The 19,420-nt window shown below is 35.9% G+C and overlaps 1 protein-coding gene and 1 long non-coding RNA gene across 3 annotated transcripts in view; one reads left to right on the top strand and one right to left on the bottom strand.

Annotated features, from left to right (window-relative positions):
• Positions 1-19,420, bottom strand: part of HPS5 (HPS5 biogenesis of lysosomal organelles complex 2 subunit 2) — a 53,288-nt gene that overhangs the window by 9,466 nt on the left and 24,402 nt on the right. For both annotated transcript variants that reach the window (XM_051966522.1, XM_051966523.1), the window contains 10 exons: positions 17,054-17,142; positions 11,679-11,857; positions 10,134-10,292; positions 9,248-9,407; positions 7,976-8,099; positions 6,874-7,023; positions 5,150-5,221; positions 3,595-4,160; positions 1,714-1,834; positions 886-1,041 (listed from right to left, as the gene is read on the bottom strand). In XM_051966522.1, coding sequence (XP_051822482.1) covers positions 886-1,041; positions 1,714-1,834; positions 3,595-4,160; positions 5,150-5,221; positions 6,874-7,023; positions 7,976-8,099; positions 9,248-9,407; positions 10,134-10,292; positions 11,679-11,857; positions 17,054-17,142 — 1,776 coding nt within the window. The remainder of the gene's footprint in view (positions 1-885; positions 1,042-1,713; positions 1,835-3,594; positions 4,161-5,149; positions 5,222-6,873; positions 7,024-7,975; positions 8,100-9,247; positions 9,408-10,133; positions 10,293-11,678; positions 11,858-17,053; positions 17,143-19,420) is intronic.
• On the top strand, positions 299-8,087 carry LOC127541269 (uncharacterized). Its single transcript, XR_007948413.1, has 3 exons — positions 299-480; positions 5,777-5,875; positions 7,989-8,087. It is a non-coding gene; the product is annotated as an uncharacterized LOC127541269 (long non-coding RNA).

The following is a 19,420-nucleotide window of genomic DNA, read 5'->3' as shown; positions in this document are numbered from 1 at the left end:
TTGACTTCTCAGGGAAAGTTCACTCTGTCCTTTAGTTGACTTCTCAAGGAAAGTTCACTTTGTCTTTTAATTGACTTCTCAAGGAATGTATCATGTATGCGTTGGCTGCTTATCTATGTTTCAGGAACTAGCCTCTCCTGAAACTCAAGGACAGTACTTGGGAGAAATGGCTAATCTCCCATGTATGTCATTTAATTACACCTTGCAGCCCTTCTTGATGAGCTAACACATCTGTATTCCCATGGCCAAAAGCCAGGAAAATGGGCCAAAGCCCCAAACCCCTGGCCTATCTATAGCCCAAATCTTTGGCCCAAAGCCTTCTTTGTCTGCAACTCCATAAAAGCGCCTGCTCTGAAATGGCTCATTGGAGTCTCATCCATGGAGAGGACGCTGTGCCTGGATCCTCCTAGTTCCGGAGTCATAGGCTGAGCATGGGACTTCGCAGCCACAGTGAATCAGAATTGGTGTTCCCCCAAATTGGTGATGTTCTCTCTCTCTTTTTCATCTATTCTGGTTATTGTATTAATAATTGTAGAGTGTTTAGTTATTATCCTTATATGCTGGTTTTATTATTGCAAAAGGTCTATTCTTTGCTGCTTTTAGATATTATTAAAGTTCTTTTATGTTTGGCTTCTAAAACACATGAGTCATTTGTGATAGCTATTTTGAACTTTAAAATCTTACAACAGCTTGATACAGAAGATAAGACTTGAAGGATAGCTTGCATTTTTGATACCAAAAGTTTAAATTGGGATTCCCACATCTCAGCTCACAGACCAAGATTAAATTCAGCTAAGTGCCCAAATTTCTTTCTCAACCTTATTGTAATCAACAATTTTTAAAAATAATTTTTCCATAAAAAGGAAAAAAGCATTTGTCACTCACCTCTGATCTTCAGGTTTTGACTTCACAAGACTATCCAAATAGACTAAAAAGTGGGCTGGATGATTCCGACAAAGATGCATGATATCTGATGGCATAATGGATGGGAAAAACTTGACCAAGCACCTAAGGGCTTTTTCCCCAAACTTTTCATAAAGCCTGCAAAGAATCAGATATTCTCAGAAATGTTAAGAACCTCCAAGGTCACTCCAAAAAGCATGAATCCCCTCTCTCTCCTAGATAAGTGGTGATTACAACTTCACTTGGATACCTACACTGACAGGTGGATCAATAATTACCAAAACAGCCCCTTTCATTTTCTAATAGGTCTATGGCTAAGTTCTTTACTACTAAACTAGAATATATCTCTTTAACTTGCATTGGTTCTAATTCTCCTCTCGAGAGACAAGAACAAATTTCATGTTTGGTTGATTTTATGTACAAACCAAATAAAAAGGCATACCCCTCTCCTCGATTTCTATTCTCATTCCAATACCCCAACTCCCCATTTCAATATTAGAGTTGTATCCTCCATACTTCATCCCTTGGCCATCTGAGTTCTTCACCCAACAAAAGATCCTGTCTTGAAAACAAGGTACATCTTAATTGACATCTGTACAAGAGCCAGTTCCATCTTCTCTAAAGTACAGAAACAAAGGGGCCACAATTTTAACTTAGTGCCAACATAAAAGACTTTTTGAGTGAAAGAATATTATCAATTAGTGATTTAAAAGTTTCCAACTATTTAACTACATAGAATTTAGTGCCTGATGAGATCCAAGAAAAATACATGTACTGTAATCCCAGAAAGAATCATAAAAGACAACTTGCCTGATGACATGGGCCATAAATAGAGAGTTATCTGAACGGGTCAAGCCATCTAAGACTTTTAACACTGTCAACATATCTCCGTCATCCATCTCTAGAGGCACAGGACTGGAATGTGCCATTTCTGAAAAACAAAATAGTCTTCTTGTCTTCCCTCATTTAGCATTAGGCACTTAATGCATTTATAAAACAAACACTAACTGGACTCTTGTTCCAGACATGTCCCTATGTTAGGCACTATGGAGAGGATCAAATATCACATGGTCCCTGTTCTCAAGGAATTAACAATCTAGTAGAGAAGAAAAAGCATGCACATAAAAAACTTTAAAATCCAAGAAACTGTTCAAGATAAAATTATCAAAGAATATGATATTTTTAAACAAGCCGAATAAGCTAAATTCCCAAAGAAGTACTGCCACCTACCAAGAAGCTCCCTTGAAAAGCCAGACTCCCATTCCAAGGAGGGCTAACAGTGTTTAAAATATCTTAGGAATTGCCATCAAAGCCCAGTGTTTGACTAATTTTACTGTTGGCCATTCTTCCTCCTCTCAGAGATTTAATTTTGAAACAAATCATTTGGTAAGGGGAAGAGAATAAGAAGAAAAGAGGTGATCAAACTGGATGATACTATTTTGAATGAAAAACATAGCAAGTACTTACCTGGGAAAATAGTTTTTAAAATAGTTCTAGGATGTTCCAAAAATCTTTTGAATAATGGCAGGAATATCCTAAGTACCAAAGTCCAATGTGCATATAGAACACAAATTACTCAATACTGACAAAGATATTAATGTATGGCAATATAATTTCTGGGCAAAATCAGAATTATGTCTTCAGTTATAGCTTATATAGCACTTCACATTTTATATGAAGTCTCATTGGTACTCATATTTCTGTATAGTGAAAAATATCACTATCTCCATTTTATAGAAAAGATCATACAGCAAGTAATACCTCACCTACCTCCCCTTAAAATACACTTCAGCTTCTCTTCAACAGAAGTTGAAAAAATAATATTCAATTAAAATGCACTGTTGGTGGAATTGTGTTGCAGTCCAGCTATTCAGGAAAGCAATTTGGAACGATGCCCTAAAAGATATCAAACTGGGCCTAGTTTTTGATCCAACAATAACAGTATTAGATCTATAACCAAAAATTTAAAGAAGAAAAAGACCCATATGCACAAAAATATTTATAGTAGTTCTGTTTGTGGTAGCAAAGAATTGGAAACTGAGTTTCCATCACTTGGAGAATGGATAAAGAAATTACATCATGTGAACATGATGGAATATCACTGTATTATAAAAAAGAATGAAGGTAATTGTTTCAGAGAAACCTGAGAAGATTTGTATGAACTCACTCAAGGCTAAAACAGAAACAGGAAAAAAATTTTAACATCAATACTGAAGAGATAATTAAGTCTGAAAAACTTAAATAATCACAATGACCAACCATAATGCCAGAGGATTCATAATGAAACAGGCCTGCTACTTTTTAATATAGAGATAATGGATTCAGAATGTAGGCTGACTTTTTTTTGTATATGGCCAATGCAGAAATGTGTTTTCCTTGACTATACATGTTCATAACAATTTTATTGTTTCTCCTTTCTCAATTATAAAGGAGAGAAGGAAAAAGAGAAGGTAAATCTTCATTTGAAAAATAAAATATATAAAAATAAGGTAAATAAAAATTTAAGAAATGTTTTGAAAAACTAAACTAAGATTAAAAGGAAAGTTGCTGGCTGTTAAGAAATGTTACAAACTTCTTTTTATTTTCTGAAATCCTACAATCCAAGATGCTATACATCCCTTTTCTTCAACCACTTCAAAGCAAAATAATAATAATAATAATAATAATAATAATAACAATAATAATAATTACCTTTCAGCCCTTCAACATAAGTATCCCAAATCCTGGGATTGTCAGAATATCTAATCTTGGCACAATGCTTTACTCTTTCCAAGTCCAAGAGAAAAAAGTACTTCTTTATAAACTGACAAGCAGGAATCCAGGTCTGCTGTATATCTTGATCCATACTTACACATGTGACATTAGAACTAAATACACCTAATTCCAGACACAGAGTTGTCAGTTCAGCCAGGTCCTTCTTAAGACTGTTTTCTATGAAACATGGAGCATATATTCGAAAAAGGTCATCTGACATTTCCCTCGAAAAGTTTACTGGTTCATTTGTTATTGTGCCTATAGAATTTTCACTATCTGAACAATTATTTTGTTCTTGTCCAATACTTGCTTCTAAAATTTCTTTTTTAGATTCATCAAGCAAAGTCATATCCTGGTTTGTCTTTGTATTTGAGTTGACAGTCTCTGAAATGATGGAATGATCCTTCATTGTAAATGTTTTTTCTAAGTGTAAAAGCCACTCCTGTAGAACTAATCTCAGAGATGTAGGCTGAAATAGAACCTGAGGATCTTGAAGCTTCAATCTGTATGAGAATGAAGAATACCCCAAAACCCCAAAAGTGAATATAAAAAAATTACAAAGATCAAACAGTATTCAAACAAAGAGATATGAAACTCCCAACCAACACCTCTGTGGAGGTGAAAGGTCCACAGGTATTACATATTACACTGTAATGTTTTCTCACTTTTTTAATTTATTGATCAATTATGCTGATTTGTTTTCCTTTTTCTTTTTTCTGGGACTTTAAAAAAATTATTTGTAGGGGCAGCTAGATGGCACAGTATATAGAGTACCAGCACAAAAATCAGGAAGACCTGAGTTCAAATCTGGCCTCAGACACTTAATACTTCCTAGCTGTGTGATCCTAGGCAAGTCATTTGACCCCAAATGCCTCTGTTAAAAATATATATATATTTGTCATGTGATATGACAAATACTATACTATGATATACTATGGGAAAGATAACTGATAATTTTTTTAAATAATTTTTTTATTTTCAAAATAAATGCAAAGATAGTTTTTAATATTCACCTTCGCAAAACCTTGTATTCCAATTTTTTCTCCCTCCCTTCCTTTGCCCCCTCCCCTAAACAGCAAACAATCCAATCTATGTTAAACATGTGCAATTCTTCTATATGTATTTCTACATTTTCATGATGATGCTTTAAAAAAAATGGTATCAATAAACCTTTTTTTTAATTTCAAAAAATTTTCAGGAAGACTTCAAAAAAATTTTAAAGCAAATAATAAAAAATTACATAATTAGGTCCCAAATAAATAAACACTACTATTAATTTTCAATTTTTGACTATTTTCTCAAAAAGAATTTGCCTAATTATTCTCAGAGAATATTCACTTAAAAGTATGACATAGGGTTGTGTCACTCCATCAGTCTTTAGGTGACCCAATCCAGCACAGCAGTTGCTGCTAGTTTCACAAAGTCTTTCCTAAGTGACTATAATTATGTATTTACAACTCAGTTCATTGAAGTTATTAAAGTCCTTTCTTACACTGTTGCAGTAGTTGCTACATTGAGTTCGTGTAGTTTATTTTCTTCTGAAGACTGACTTTTCACATCTTTCCTGAAAAGAAATATAAACAATAAGCATGAGACTCATAGAAAAGGAAGGTACTAAATTGGGGTACATGAGTACTATCTGTTTATGGGTACAAAAGGCTTGTATCTCTCTACACAGATTCTTAGGGACTTGATAAAAGGCAACCAGCAAGCTGCCCTCTCAAGATTTCTCAGAGATTCCCCCATTGCTTAGCCCAGGACCCTGCTCCAGTACCACAGTCAAGAAGTAGTGAACACAGAGCCAACAATCCTCCAGAGTTCCTAGGACAACAACAAGGTCATGTAAATGGTGTGTCAGGGACCAATTGTATGCTGTTAAGACAGGACTCACTAGTAGCTCTCTCTGCTTGAGGAAAGAAAGTACTAGACATGTTGTCTTGACCCTCCCCAAACAGAATATCTGGACAATCAGCTGCCAGCCCACTCTGGTCTTTTTCCTAATAAGCTGCCAGTGAATTACAATCATCTGAATATGTATTTTACTTAGGGTTCCTTCAGAAGTCAGCAGCTAGAAGGTAAAGGGCCAACATAAAAGTTAATATTCAAATACTTTTCACAGTGAAAATGAAATGACAACAAAGGTGAAATGAGAACAAAGGAAGAAAGAACCAGAATATGCTGTCCAGCCAATCAAGACAGAAGAAGGAACCTTCTACAGGTAGGCATTTCATGATCTAAGGAGTATTTTCCATTTGCTTTTTACTCCCACAGGTTTTGCCCTCATTTGTATCTCCAGAGCATACCTCTGGCACATAGTGAGTATTTAATAAATGCTTGCTGACCTGACTCCCATGTTTTAAAATAATGCATATTCATTTATATTTATATAGAACTTTCACAACAAAATTTTCTCACAACAATACAATGAGGCAGAAGAGATAAGGACATTGATACTCAAAGCTGGAAGCTCTGGGTAAGAAGTAAATAACAAAAGTCAATGTACTGATCAGGACTAGAGCTTTAAATAGTTTTTCTGAGAAAACGGCTCCAGATTTTCAGAATCTGGGCAAGCAGCCCCCAGGTTTCCTGCTGCCAAGCTCAATCTGAACACAACAGTATCTCCCTAGTGAGTAAGAAGAACACCATCTACTCAGAAACCAATCCAACAGTGGGAGGCCACCGCTGGAAGAGCTTTGGGAGTCTCACATCAGACTCAGCCTCCACTGCTGTTTTCTTCGGCTTTAAGAAGGGAGGGATTCAAAGACATCCAGACTCTCTTCTACATCTTTATGCCCCAACAAGCTTAGGCATCCTATGGCTTCTCTAGCCCTCCAAAACCTGGCCCTTCTCTACCTTCCCAGTGTCCTTCCTCCTCACCAGTACTCTGGGGGCCAGGGACACTGGCCTCCCAGCTTCCTAACACCAGACATTCCATCTCCCACGTCAGGAATGCTCTCCCTTCTCATCTCTGTCTCTTAGCTTCTACAGAAACCACGTCATAGAGAAAAAAAATGGAGGCTCGGAGAGAACAGATGGTACTCCAGGGTCACCCAGTATTATGTGTCAGAGACAGGCCTGGGACTCAGTCCTGAGTCAAAGTTCAGCCCTCTTTCTTTCATGAGGGCATAGCTGCATTCTGCTCCTATAAAGTCTTGTTCCATTTCCACATGCCAGTTTTGCATCCTCATCTATGGTTTAATTATACTTAAGACTCACTCATTTTCATCTTCCTGTGGACAAGCCATTATGTTAGCATCTTCCTCAGGAGGCTGCTCACCGCCTCTGGGTTCAGGTCTCATTTTCAAATCAGGACTTGAATGAAGTGTGCCAATCTTTTCAGTAGTTTTCCGCACAAAACTGGAAACACTGGAAGTTAAAGTGAAAGAATTTCTATGGTCAGAAGAATAAAAGATTCAATGTTTGAGGCTTGTACCACAACAGCATCTTACAACTCAGGTTGGACTTTGTTTATTACAAAAGAAAATACACTTAGAGATAACTTCTTCATCAACTACATACTTCATCTCTAACCCACATAAGATATTTTTTTTTACTTCCTTTCTTAATAAACCTTAAAGTCTAAGAGGCCTGAACCATGATTCAGCCATCTTTTCCTCTCTTCTGGTACCATGCATATAATAAGTGATTACTAAGTAGTTACTAAGTAGTTGAACTGAATTTGTTAAAAGAGCCAGAAAAAACATTGTTGTGAATGATGGTTTAAAAAATTATTTTATTCCATATATGCTTCAGTTTTGGTTTCAAATCAATTAAAGTGAGCTATGTGACCATTCATCCCCCTCATGAAAGAGCAGAACACAAAGATTGCTTCAGGAGACTTTCAATGGTTATTCAGGCAACCACTATTACAGCAAGCACAACAATCAAAATTTACATCGAGTTAGATTTATATCATCACTTAAAGCAATGTTATAAAAGCTTCTATTAAGACAACCTGTGAATGTTCTTCCAGAATTTGTTTACCAAAGCAAGAAGAATTAGGATTAATTTCTCGATTTTGAACTCAATTTAAGGCAAGATCAAGAAACTGGGGAAATGTTTTTTTTCCCTACTACTGAAACCTAATACTTGTTGGCAAGAGGAAGGGCCCTCTTTGTAGGCATCCTATATCTGCAACAAACCATATAGTCATCTGCTCACACACTTTCTCAGACTAAGTGAAGATAGCATTCTCCTAGCTAAAACATCTAGAGCTTCAAACTTTCTTAATTTAATAATTTTTTTCTAAACATACTGAAATGTCAAAGTGATGAGTGAGGGGAAACAATTTTTTTAAAGTGATTGAGGAATAATATACCTTTCCTTGACAGCCTGAAGAGAGGCGAGAGGAGATGAAGAACGAAATGATAATGGAATGCCAAATGGAAGAAAAGCTTCATTCCGATCTGACTCATCTGTCACTGAAGCATGAGATACAGTGTCTGACAAACAGAATTGGGGGAGGAAGGAGCAGTGTGAAAAAACAAAATTTGATCACACTAGGGCTTCCTATATTTAATTTTTTTTTAATTTGAAATGAATGAACAAAATGAAAACAAAAACCCAATCACGAGACCCAAATAGGAAAAGACAGAACACAGATTATAGTATGGATCCAAACTGCCTAACCACAAAAGAGGTGAGGCAATGAGTAGTGAGCAATGGGCCTTTATTTTTGTAACAATTCAGAGCCTTCCTCCTCATTTTATCTACTTGCCCTTTATGGTGAAATAATCATGGGTAATTGTGTCATATCTCCCTTCTCAAAAATAGGATCCATAAAGGACAGAGACTAAGATGGATCTAAATTTTTTTGTGTACCTAGCATGTAGCACAGCTCACTTTAAAATCCCAACTGAATTGTGCCTTCTTTCACCGTAAGTCCAAAAGGAGCTTAGAATCTCAATTAAACTCTCGCTCAATAAACCATTTAATTTTAAATTTGCTGAGCACAACAAAATAGAGGAAACAGCCCCCACAGTAATTACTTTTTGATCCTTGGAGAATATTATGGTTCATGAGGAAAAACCCCAGCGCCACTGAGGAATCACAACCTGTCTTTGACACCTATAGCTTTCCAGCATCTGACAGAATCATAATTAGGAGGCTGGTTTAGCAACAGAAAACTTTAGCCTAAAGGTAACAAAGAGAATCTATTTACATATTGAACCCAATCTTTCTAAAACAATAAGAGCTTAGCTGCCATCTGTCAGCCAAAGCAATAATAAATACACAGTAGAAGAGCACAGGATTCAGAATATGCACATACTATCAGACATGAGGATTGTGTAATTTAGTTTTGCTTAAATATTTCTCTTTCTTGGACAAGAAAAAGGCAGGGGGTGGTGAATGGAATGTCTAGCCAAATATGTCTAGAAATGACACTGTCAGAAAAAACAAAAAGCATCATCAAAACAACTTTAAAAAGAAAAATCAGTCAATAAAAATTAAGCAAAAAACACAAAATTTTTCAAACAGAAACTCATGGTAGAAAAGAGTAGATCCTGGGCTAGCATGGACAAAACACTAGAATTCCAAAGCACTTCCATCAACAGGCAACAGAAAACTTTATGGCCTTGGGAGTCATTACCCTGGTCTGGGCGCTCTTCTTCATGCTGTAGAGTGAATTCCTTAAGTCTCTCATCTTCTGAAAGTGTTTGGCTATGAAGGGAAGAAGAGTCTTCATCTGACTGGCTGCCTCTTCGACTAATGACACGATAAATGCCAGAGTCTAAAATACTGAAACTTTCCTAAAAATAAAACAATTACATAAAACCAAATAACCCTTGGCTTAATTACATGTTTTGGGGAGTTTTTTATTTGTTTTGAAAGACTTAAAAAGGAAGAATTCTAGATTTATAAATCTAGAATCTAGAAATTTAGAATCTAGAATCCCAACATTCTACATTAATGACCTCTGGCTTATTTCTTTTGTGTCCAGTATAAGCCACAATTGAAGCAAGTAACTTGTGAAGAAAGGTTGGGATTTCCATTTCATTTCCAGCTGTTGGGAAAGTTATTTTTTCCCTCTAATGGAACCATTTAACCCCATTCAACCTGATTTTTCCATAAGCAAAATGGACAAATATTCTGTATTCCCCAAAAAGACGTGATATGACAGTGCACATGAAATGAAATAATGTTCTTAAGAGAATTTGACCTGCACTGAAAATAACTAAGATCAACTAAACTGATGCTTTAAGTTCATTAGACAATCTAAACAAGTCAAAAAGGAAACAAAAAGCAGATGTATCTGAGAATGGAAATCAATTAACTCAGAACAGAAACAGAAATACAGCATTAAGATTACCAAAGGACAATCTCATTTAGCTGATCTTCAGTCAAAGAAAGGGCCTGAAGAAAACTATTGTGTGGAAAGAAGTTTGTCCCAAGAATATGACTCTGACTGTGCTCAATATAACATGGGCAAACCATACTCTCCAGTCAATAAGTTTGTGAGTGCTAAGCACACCTACATGTGAGGAAATGGAGCTTCTCCTACTGCTGCAGGCAGAATCTAAAGGTTCCAGTTTTGAAATCAATTCTTCCAGTTGAGCAATTAGATCACTTTGGGTTGTGATGTCCAGTTGTGATTTCAAGTGCTCCAATTTGTCAACAGGTAAAGTTTTCCTTGCCTAGGAAAATGGTAAGAAAATATCCATTAATGTCTTTGCTAAACTGCTACAGCAAGCTGGTTGGATATCCTGATGTTTAGTGTAGATGTGTATTCAAATAAATAACATGGCAGATGAGCTTAAGATAAATATCTTCTAAGAATGCTCAATAAGGAGAAAAATGACTATGAATGCATCTGTCTTAGGAATCAAGAATTTAATCAGCTATAACATATAGCCACAAAAAAATCATCATCACCACTTTTAAATCATTTTTCATAAAATAAAGGAAAACTTAAGTCAAGTTTGGATTAAATTTTCGCTAAATTTTACTTTTAAACAAAATTCAAAGAGTGATTCCAGTCATCACCAGAAATGGTCATGCTCAGAAGTTTTTTAACATTCAGCCCCGTTACCTCTCATCCAGATCCTAATAGCCTACTAACTAGTCTCCCTGCCTAGAGTTCTCCCCACATGTCAAGCCATTCTCCAAGATATTACCAAAATGATTTTCCTTCAGCACAGAAACAATGACGTTACTCCTTGGCTTAATAAACTTCAAGGGCTCCCTGTTGCCTCTAGGATAATGTATTACTCTCTTTCATTTGTAAAGTCCTTCATAACCTAATCCCAACATATCTCATAGATGATCTCCCCTTCTCTCTACTCACTCGGCCCTGCCCTAATGTTGGTTCTCACACTTGGTCTACTATAAGAGCTTTCTAATTCATCTCCCCTTCTCATGTCTTTCCTGTCTCCAAACCATCCTACCAATGCTGCCAAACTTCCTAAACTACAGAGTTTATTCCCCATTCGATAATATTAGTAGTTCCTTGATACCTCCACCATCAAATATAAAATGCTCTAGTATTTAAATAACCTGACCCTCTTCTTCCTCTCTTGTCTGCTCACTTTTTATGCCTTGTTCCATGTGCTGGATGATCCAGCAGCCTGAACTTTATCACTGCTGCTTCACACCACCCCATCTCCTGATTCTGTTCCTTCTCATTGATTCTCCTCCCTGTCTCCTTCTGGCTTCCCCACTTCCAAAATCAGATCAGGGCCTTCCAGATCTGCTCTCTACTACATCCCTCATTAGTGCCTCCCCAAAATGATTTTCCCTCTATTTTCTTTTTATTTTCTATGCACAGAATTGTTTCCATGTTGTCTCTCCCAGTAGGATGTGAGTTCCCTGAAAGAAGAGACCTCATTTTTGCCTTTCTTTCTGATCTCTAGCACTTAACGTAAAAACTTGGCCATAGTATGTGCTTAATAAATGTTTGTTAACTGACAATACGGGCTTCAATCATTAGGACACAAGTATGTGTGGAAAGGACTAAGAGTACATTTAGTAGACAAGCTATAAGGCTAGAATACTGACAACAATTTTTTTGATGTCTAACTCACTCTGCCAAGGACGATTGAGTTTTGGAAAAGAAGACACGTATGGGTAGCCAAAGCCCACAAGCCTCTCCTAAGCAGGCGATCCACACAACGCTCCACAGACAATAAGGACAAATGTGAGATTTTTCCATTCATGTGCAGACAGAAAAGCTCATTCTTGCAAACAGCCACATCCTGAATATCTTTAGGAGGAGGAAAAAAAAGAACACATCATTTTTTTTTTGTTAAGTTTAAACAGTATATTTCAGGATAAATTTAAGGGAGCAAAGTTTCTTTATATTACAAAAAAAATTATTTGTATTTCAAAGTGTATATTATACAATGAGAAATCTTCCACCCCACCTCCTCAAATAAAATATGATGGGAGAAGTTGAAAGGATGGTTTAACTGCCTTTATATTTTTAAAAGCATTATTATTTAGGAGGAGAAACATTAACTCTGGAGTCAAAGGACCTGAGTTCAAATCTCGCCCCTGACATTTACTATCTGTCTGATGTGGGGAAAATCTCATAATCTCCCCAGACCACAATTTCCTCATCTATAAAATAAAGAAGTTAGATTAGAAGTCTTTGGGGGAGCTAGGTATCTGGACCCAAGTTCAAATCCAGCCTCAGACACTACCCTGACAAGTGATTTGTCCTGTTGCCTATTTCCTCAACCGTAATATGAAGATAAGTAATAATTTCCAGGATAGCTCCAAGTCAAGCTCTTAACAATGCCTAGAACATATTTAAGTATATAACAAGTGCTTGCTCCCTTCATTCATTCCTCCCTGCCAATTTAGAATCTATGACCTTCTGATCTTTACTGTGATTGTTATGTTGTAATCAAACAAAAGATCAAAGCTGCATTAAAGTAAACATCAATTGTGTGTTCCCTTCAGTGTCAAACAAATTAAAAAGGACTGTTATTGAAAAATAATGAGACTAGCTGCCAAGGATGTCAGGAACTATATGAGAAAAACTACAATACACTTTCTATACAAATAAAGTCAGATATAAATAACTGGGAAAAATATCAAGTACTCTTGGGTAGGCCAAGTGAATATAATAAAAATGACAATATTACCTAAATTAATCTACTTATTTAGTGCTATACCAATCAAACTCCCAAGAAATTACTTTACAGATCTAGAAAAAATAATAACAAAGTTCATCTAGAAGAACAAAAGGTCAAGAATTTCAAAGAAATTAATTTTAAAAATGCAAATGAAAGTGGCCCAGCTGTCCAGATCTAAAACTATATTATAAAGAAGAAGTCATCAAAATCATTTCGCACTGGCTAAGAAACAGAGAAGCTGGTCAGTGAAATAGGTTAGGTTCACAGGACAAAATAGTCAATGATTACAATAATCTAGTCTTTGACAAACCCAAAGACCCCAGCTTTTGGGAAAAGAACTCACTATTTGAAAAAAACTGCTGGGAAAATTGTTAACTAGTATGGCAGAAACTAGGCATTGATCCTAACACCATATACCAAGATAAAGCTGAAATGGATTCATGATCTAGATATATAGAGTGATACTATATGCAATTAGAACATTAGGATGTTTACCTCTCAGATCTGTGGAAGAGGAAGGAATTTGTGACCAAAGAAGAACTGGAGATCATTATTGATCACAAAATAGATAATTTTGACTATATTTAAATAGTTAAAAAGTTTTTGTACAAACAAAATTAATGCAGACAAGATTAGAAGGGCAGCAATAAAACTGGGAAAAACATTTTTATGTTCAAGGGTTCTGATGAAGGCCTCATTTCTAAAATATATAGAAAATTGACTCAAATTTATAAGAATCCAAGCCATTCTCCAATTGATAGATGGTCAAAAAATATGAACAATTATCAAAGAAATTAAAACCATTTCTAATCATATGAAAAGGTGCTCTAAATCATTACTGATCAGAGAAATGCAAATTAAGACAAGTCTGAGATATCACTACATACCTGTCAGACTGGCTAAGTGTAATGGGCCAGAACTCTGGAGAAAAGCACCTGAAACAAGGATTCTTACAACAAGGTGTTAACTCAGTGGAATTGATAAGACAATGGTTATCTATTTTACATATATGTAGTTACTTAGCATGGTGATGTAATAGTTCTACAGTTGATGTAACTGTAATAAAGTATTTAAACTGAGGACAAAGTCAGCCACAGAAATTCCATCTTTGCTCAGCCTTGTGGTGGCTCTCTTGCCTCCTGCATTCCTCTACTGAAACCAAGACACATTCCTAGAGAGCCTCCAGAGAGCTAGCCCAGCCCCAGGTGAAGGAGACAGACTGTGAAGGAGATAATAAAGACTTTGGATTTTATCCCTGATTATTCTCATGGTGATTATTCTGCTGAAATCAAGGCTGGTCCGAAGGCCCTCCAGAAAGCTAGTCAGAACATACAGCTAAGATGACAGGAAAAGATAATGACAAATGTTGGAGGGGATGTGGGAAAACTGGGACACTAATACATTGTTGGTGGAGTTGTGAACTGATTCAACCATTCTGGAGAGCAATTTGGAACTATGCCCAGAGGGCTATAAAACTGTGCATACCCTTTGCTCCATCAGTGTTTCTAATGGACCTACATCCCAAAGAGATCTTAAAGGAGGGAAAGGGACCCACATGAGCAAAAATGTTTGTGACAGTCCTCTTTGTAGTAGCAAGAAACTGGAAACTGATGTCCATCAATTGGAGAATGGCTGAATAAATTATGGCATATGAATGCTATGGAATATTATTGTTTTATAAGAAATAATCAGCAGAATGATTTCAGAGAGGCCTGGAGAGACTCACATGAACTGATGCTAAGTAAGAGAATCAGGAGATGAGAGCCATCTACATCCAGAGAAAGGACTATGAGAAATGAGTGTGGTTCACAACACAGCATTTTCACTTTTTTTGCTACTGTTTGTTTGCATTTTATTTTCTTTCTAATTTTTTTCCAGTTTGATTTGATTTTTCTTGTGCAGCATGATAACTGTATAAATATGTATGCATATATTAGATTTAACATATATTTCTACCATGATTAATGCATATATTGGACTACTTGCCATCTAGAGGAGAGGGTGAGGGAAAAGAGGAAAAATTGAAACACAAGGTTTTGCATGGGCTAATGTTGAAGAATTATTATCCATGCATATGTTTTAAAAATAAAAAGCTTTAAAAAAAATAAATAAATGAAGAGATTCACAGAACAACAAAAAAAAAAAAGTTGGGGAATATTATTTTGGGACAAGTTGCCTGAGTGTCAAAAGATTTATATTATCCATTGTCAGTGAGATGAAACATTCAGAGGTAAAAAGAAAAGATTGATTTTAATAGCCTAAAGCCATCTTCATTATCTAGAGATAGTTGTGTTTTTGGTACCTGTATCTGTAGCACATAGCATAGCTGTGACACATAATGGATGTTTAATAAATGTTTGTTGCTTGACTGATCAAAAAAAAAAAAAAAAGAAAAGTAATGAGAAACCACCTTTTATCTCTGTAGAAGATAAATTCATTCATTTAGAAGGGGGTAGTTTATGTCAAAGTAAAAGTTTTGGGGAAGCTGACGTTCAACTAGTATGCAAATAGACTACAACAATTCCTAGCAACTAAATGCCTTGTAGAAAAAAGAGGGGAGTCTGGAGGGGCTTGAAAACTGCCTAACAGAGGGAACTTTGAGGGAAGCATCATCCTGAGATTACTGTAAACTTCCCCTTACTGTTTTCCTGCCTTATAGAAAAGAAGCAAGAGTATCAGGAAGTAGCATAATCAAGGATCATCCCAACGATCACTCACTAATAGCAAAGACAGCTTGAACAGTCTATGACATAAGAAAGAGAGCCACTGCCTTTCCCCCAAGCTTCTATTAAGCCCCAAAATGGAACTCAGAAGGGTTTGTAATTAAAGGTAGTTAACTATACTCAGAACAGGAAATAATAAAATTTAAAGAGGATTGAGGAGAGTTAAGAAATTTATCAAAAAAACAATCTACTAAGTAGCAGTTTTATGTCAAAGAAGAGAGGAAGCATGAGCCAACAAAGCCAAAGACCCCATCACCCTGAACACAATCTCTCTTCAGATGCAATGGAACTAGCCCAAGGCTTTGAGTCTGAACTCTTGGATCCATGCTTCCAGACCAGTGCAGCAACCCCCATATAGATGCAACCTGGTAGCTGTTCCCAGAGAGGTCACAACCACAGCTACTCAAGGCCCAGAAAAGAAAGTTCTTGTTACCAAAGTTCTTGACATTGACAAGCATCAGAAACCGATGTGGTTTTATCAGCAGAAATGGTACAAAAGAAACATGAGCATCTGTTCTATGGCTGCCCCACTAAAGACCAAGGGAACTTACCATCCATTTTGGAATTAAAACTTTTCATCTATATTTATTGTATACCACATTAGAATGTGGGCCCCTCTGTTTGTAGCAGCCCTGTTTGTAGTGGCTAGAAACTGGAAACTGAATGGATGCCCATCAATTGGAGAATGTCTGGGTAAATTGTGGTATATGAATGTTATGGAATAGTATTGTTCTGTAAGAAATGACCAGCAGGATGAATACAGAGAGGCCTGGAGAGACTTACATGAACTGATGCTTAGTGAAGTGAATAGAACCAGGAGATCATTGTACACAATAACAAGAAAATTATAATGATGATCAATTCTGATGGATGTGGTTCTCTTCAACAATGAAATGATTCAAACTAATTCTCCTTGTTCAATGATGAAGAGAATCAGCTACACCCAGAGAGATAACTAAGGGAGATGAGTGTGTATTGCAACATAGCATTTCCACTCTTTCTGTTATTGTTTGCTTGCATTTTTGTTTTCCTTCTCAGGTTTTTTTACCTTTCTAGATCTGATTTCTCTTGTGCAGCAAGATAACTATATAAATGTGTGTGTGTGTGTGTGTGTGTGTGTGTGTGTGTGTGTGTAGTATTTAACATATTCTTTAACATATTTAACATATATTGGACTATTTGTCATCTAGGGGAGGAGATGGGGGAACAGAAGGTTTTGCAAGGGTCAATGCTGAAAAATTACCCATGCATGTTTTGTAAATAAAAAGCTATAATAATAATTTTTTTAAAAAAAGAATGTGGGCCCCTCAAAAGCAGAGACTATGTTGCTCTATTTGTACCTCTAAAGTTTAGCAAAGTGATTTGCACAAAATGTTTTTAATAAGTGATTTTTCATTCATTGAAGAAAAATCTATTTAAAGTACTAAACCTTTTACACAAATACAAGATTATATAGGGCAGGAAGCAAATCTTATTTAAAAATTTCTGTACTTCTCCCATTACCAAACACAGGCTTCTTCTGCCTAAAAGCAATTTTTAACATGTGTATTGAATGAACAATTTTCAAGTAAATAATGGCATAATAACAAGGGCTACCTTTGACTTCACTCCAAAGAAGAACTTGAACATTCTGGGGAATGAAAATATAAATGCCTCTTTCATTCCAAGTTAAGACATAATGCTCACTGCAAGAAAAAAAAACAAGTGTCAAAGGAGCTCAAGGCTTTGTACATGTGTGCATTCATTTCCTAGACATTAGGATACCCAGATCTACCCTATAATTCCCAAGAACTCAGCCTTTCATATAAGAAACCAAGCCAGATCTGCTAGTACAGCAGATAATTGGTGATATAGTTTTAAAGAGTCATGTTTCCTATTTTATCTACTAAAACTATTGATTTGGTGAAACTTAGCCAAACACAATGGAAATGCTAAATTATAAGAAATAGATGTCAACCTAAGAAATCTTTTAGAAGAGAAAAAACTATCTTATAGAAGTCAAAATAGACAATTTCAATTCCATGCAAATAAAAAGATTTTACATGAACAAAATCAATGCAAGAAAGTAGGAAAAAACATATCTATGCATTCAAATATCCCAGTTACAAGTCTGTTCTCCAAAATATACAGAACAACTGGCACAAATATAGGCTATTTTTGTTTGTCTGTAGTTTTGACAAGTCAATTAGGGTTAAGTGATTTGCCCAGGGGTCACATAGCAAGTAAGTGTTGAGTATATTAGGTTGGATTTGAACTCTGATCTTCCTGACTTCAGAGCCAGTATTCTATCCACTGCATCTAGCTGCCCCAAGTGACACAAATATAAAGACAAAGAACCACTCATTAATAAATACACTGCCAAAGGATGTTCAGTTTTCAAAAGAAGAAATGCAATAACCCTATGAAAAAAGTTTCTAGATCACAAATAAATGCAAATTAAAACAAAAGAGAGTTTTTACCTAATACCCATCTAATTAGCAAAAATGAGACAGGATAATAATCAATGTAAGAAAAGTCATTGGTAGATCAACAGCTAATATGTGGTTGGCCAATTATAAAATAGTCCAAGCACTCTGAAAAATAACTTGGAATTGTGTGAAAAAAGTTCCTAATCTGTTCATATTACACATCAAAATATTTAAAGTACTTTTTGTGATAAAGAAAATAAGTAGAAACAAAGTAGTTTGGCACAAATATAGTACATAAATAGGATGGAATGTTAATGCTTAATGAGAAATAATGAATATGAAAAGTCAGAGAAACATGAGATGACTTGTATGAAGTATACCGAGTGAAAAAAGTATACCAAAAGAACACTGTGTGTAATATTTTTCTCCAAAATGTAATGTTCTCTGGGAGCAGGTTTCTTGGGGGGCTTCTGGAGGCAGCCTTAGTTTCAGTTCAGTGCAGCCAGGAGTTAAAGTCCTAATCCTTTATTGACTCTTTCCAAGTCTTGTCTCCTTCACTTGGGGCTCGGCTAGCTTTTCTGGAAGCCTTCTGGATCTTGGTTTCAGTGGAGAAGCAAAAGGGGACAGCCTGACTTCTCTGACTTCTGAATGTCCCAGACTGAATACTGGCTGAGGCTCAGCACTTCTAGTAGGCTTCTCTGCTCTGGCCCTGAGAGCTCCTTCTTATATATGCTCTCTTAAAGGTGTGAATCTTGTGGAATTATAGTAAGTACTAAGTACATGTAAATTAGAGAATCATTATCTCATCAATTCCACTGACTTGGCACCTTGTAAGAATCCTAATAACTGTGAACAATGCCTGGCACATAGCAAGCCATTAATAAGTGCTTGATGATTATTAATAATGATTACAACAGAAATGAAAACAACACTAATAGGAAGTAGTCTCTATTTATGTTAAGAACTCCATCATGCTTCCAATCACCCAGATGTAAAACTTTAAGTCAACCCTGACTCTTACTAATAATAACTAGTATTGCTGTAGATCTTTTGTTTGCAAAGCAAAGAGAAATGTCCTTGGGACGATCTCTTCTAGAACAGGGGCAATTTCAAACTATTGGGGTATTTAAGGAATCTTCTTGGGGACAGTTAGAAATTGCTGATCAGAGCAAGGTAAAGGCATACATTTCTTTGAAATTAAAAGATTAGATAGATCATAAAGCAGGACAAAAACAACAATATACACAGTGGCAACAATGTAAATGTAAATGTAAATGAAGTTCACATGAAAAATTGCTTAAATATAATAATCAATGTTGGTACCATTAATACACTAAAGGACATATCCTTCCTTTCTGTCAAAAAAATACTTTCTAATAAGCCATTTTAGTTAGAATGTATTTGTAAGGGGGTTTATTTGGCTGTTTATTGGTACATGTTTTGTGTCCAAACAAGATGGACTAATTATTTTTTAAAACATGAAGTTACTTCCCAAGGAATGCCAGATTAAAATAATAATGATGCAAACACCACTATAACCTAGATGGTGGTGTCA

The sequence above is a fragment of the Antechinus flavipes genome, chromosome 6, assembly GCF_016432865.1.
Source record: "Antechinus flavipes isolate AdamAnt ecotype Samford, QLD, Australia chromosome 6, AdamAnt_v2, whole genome shotgun sequence".
NCBI lineage: Eukaryota > Metazoa > Chordata > Mammalia > Dasyuromorphia > Dasyuridae > Antechinus > Antechinus flavipes.
The sequence above is the reverse complement of the archived record's forward strand: the minus strand, read 5'-3'. Positions and strand labels throughout refer to the sequence as shown.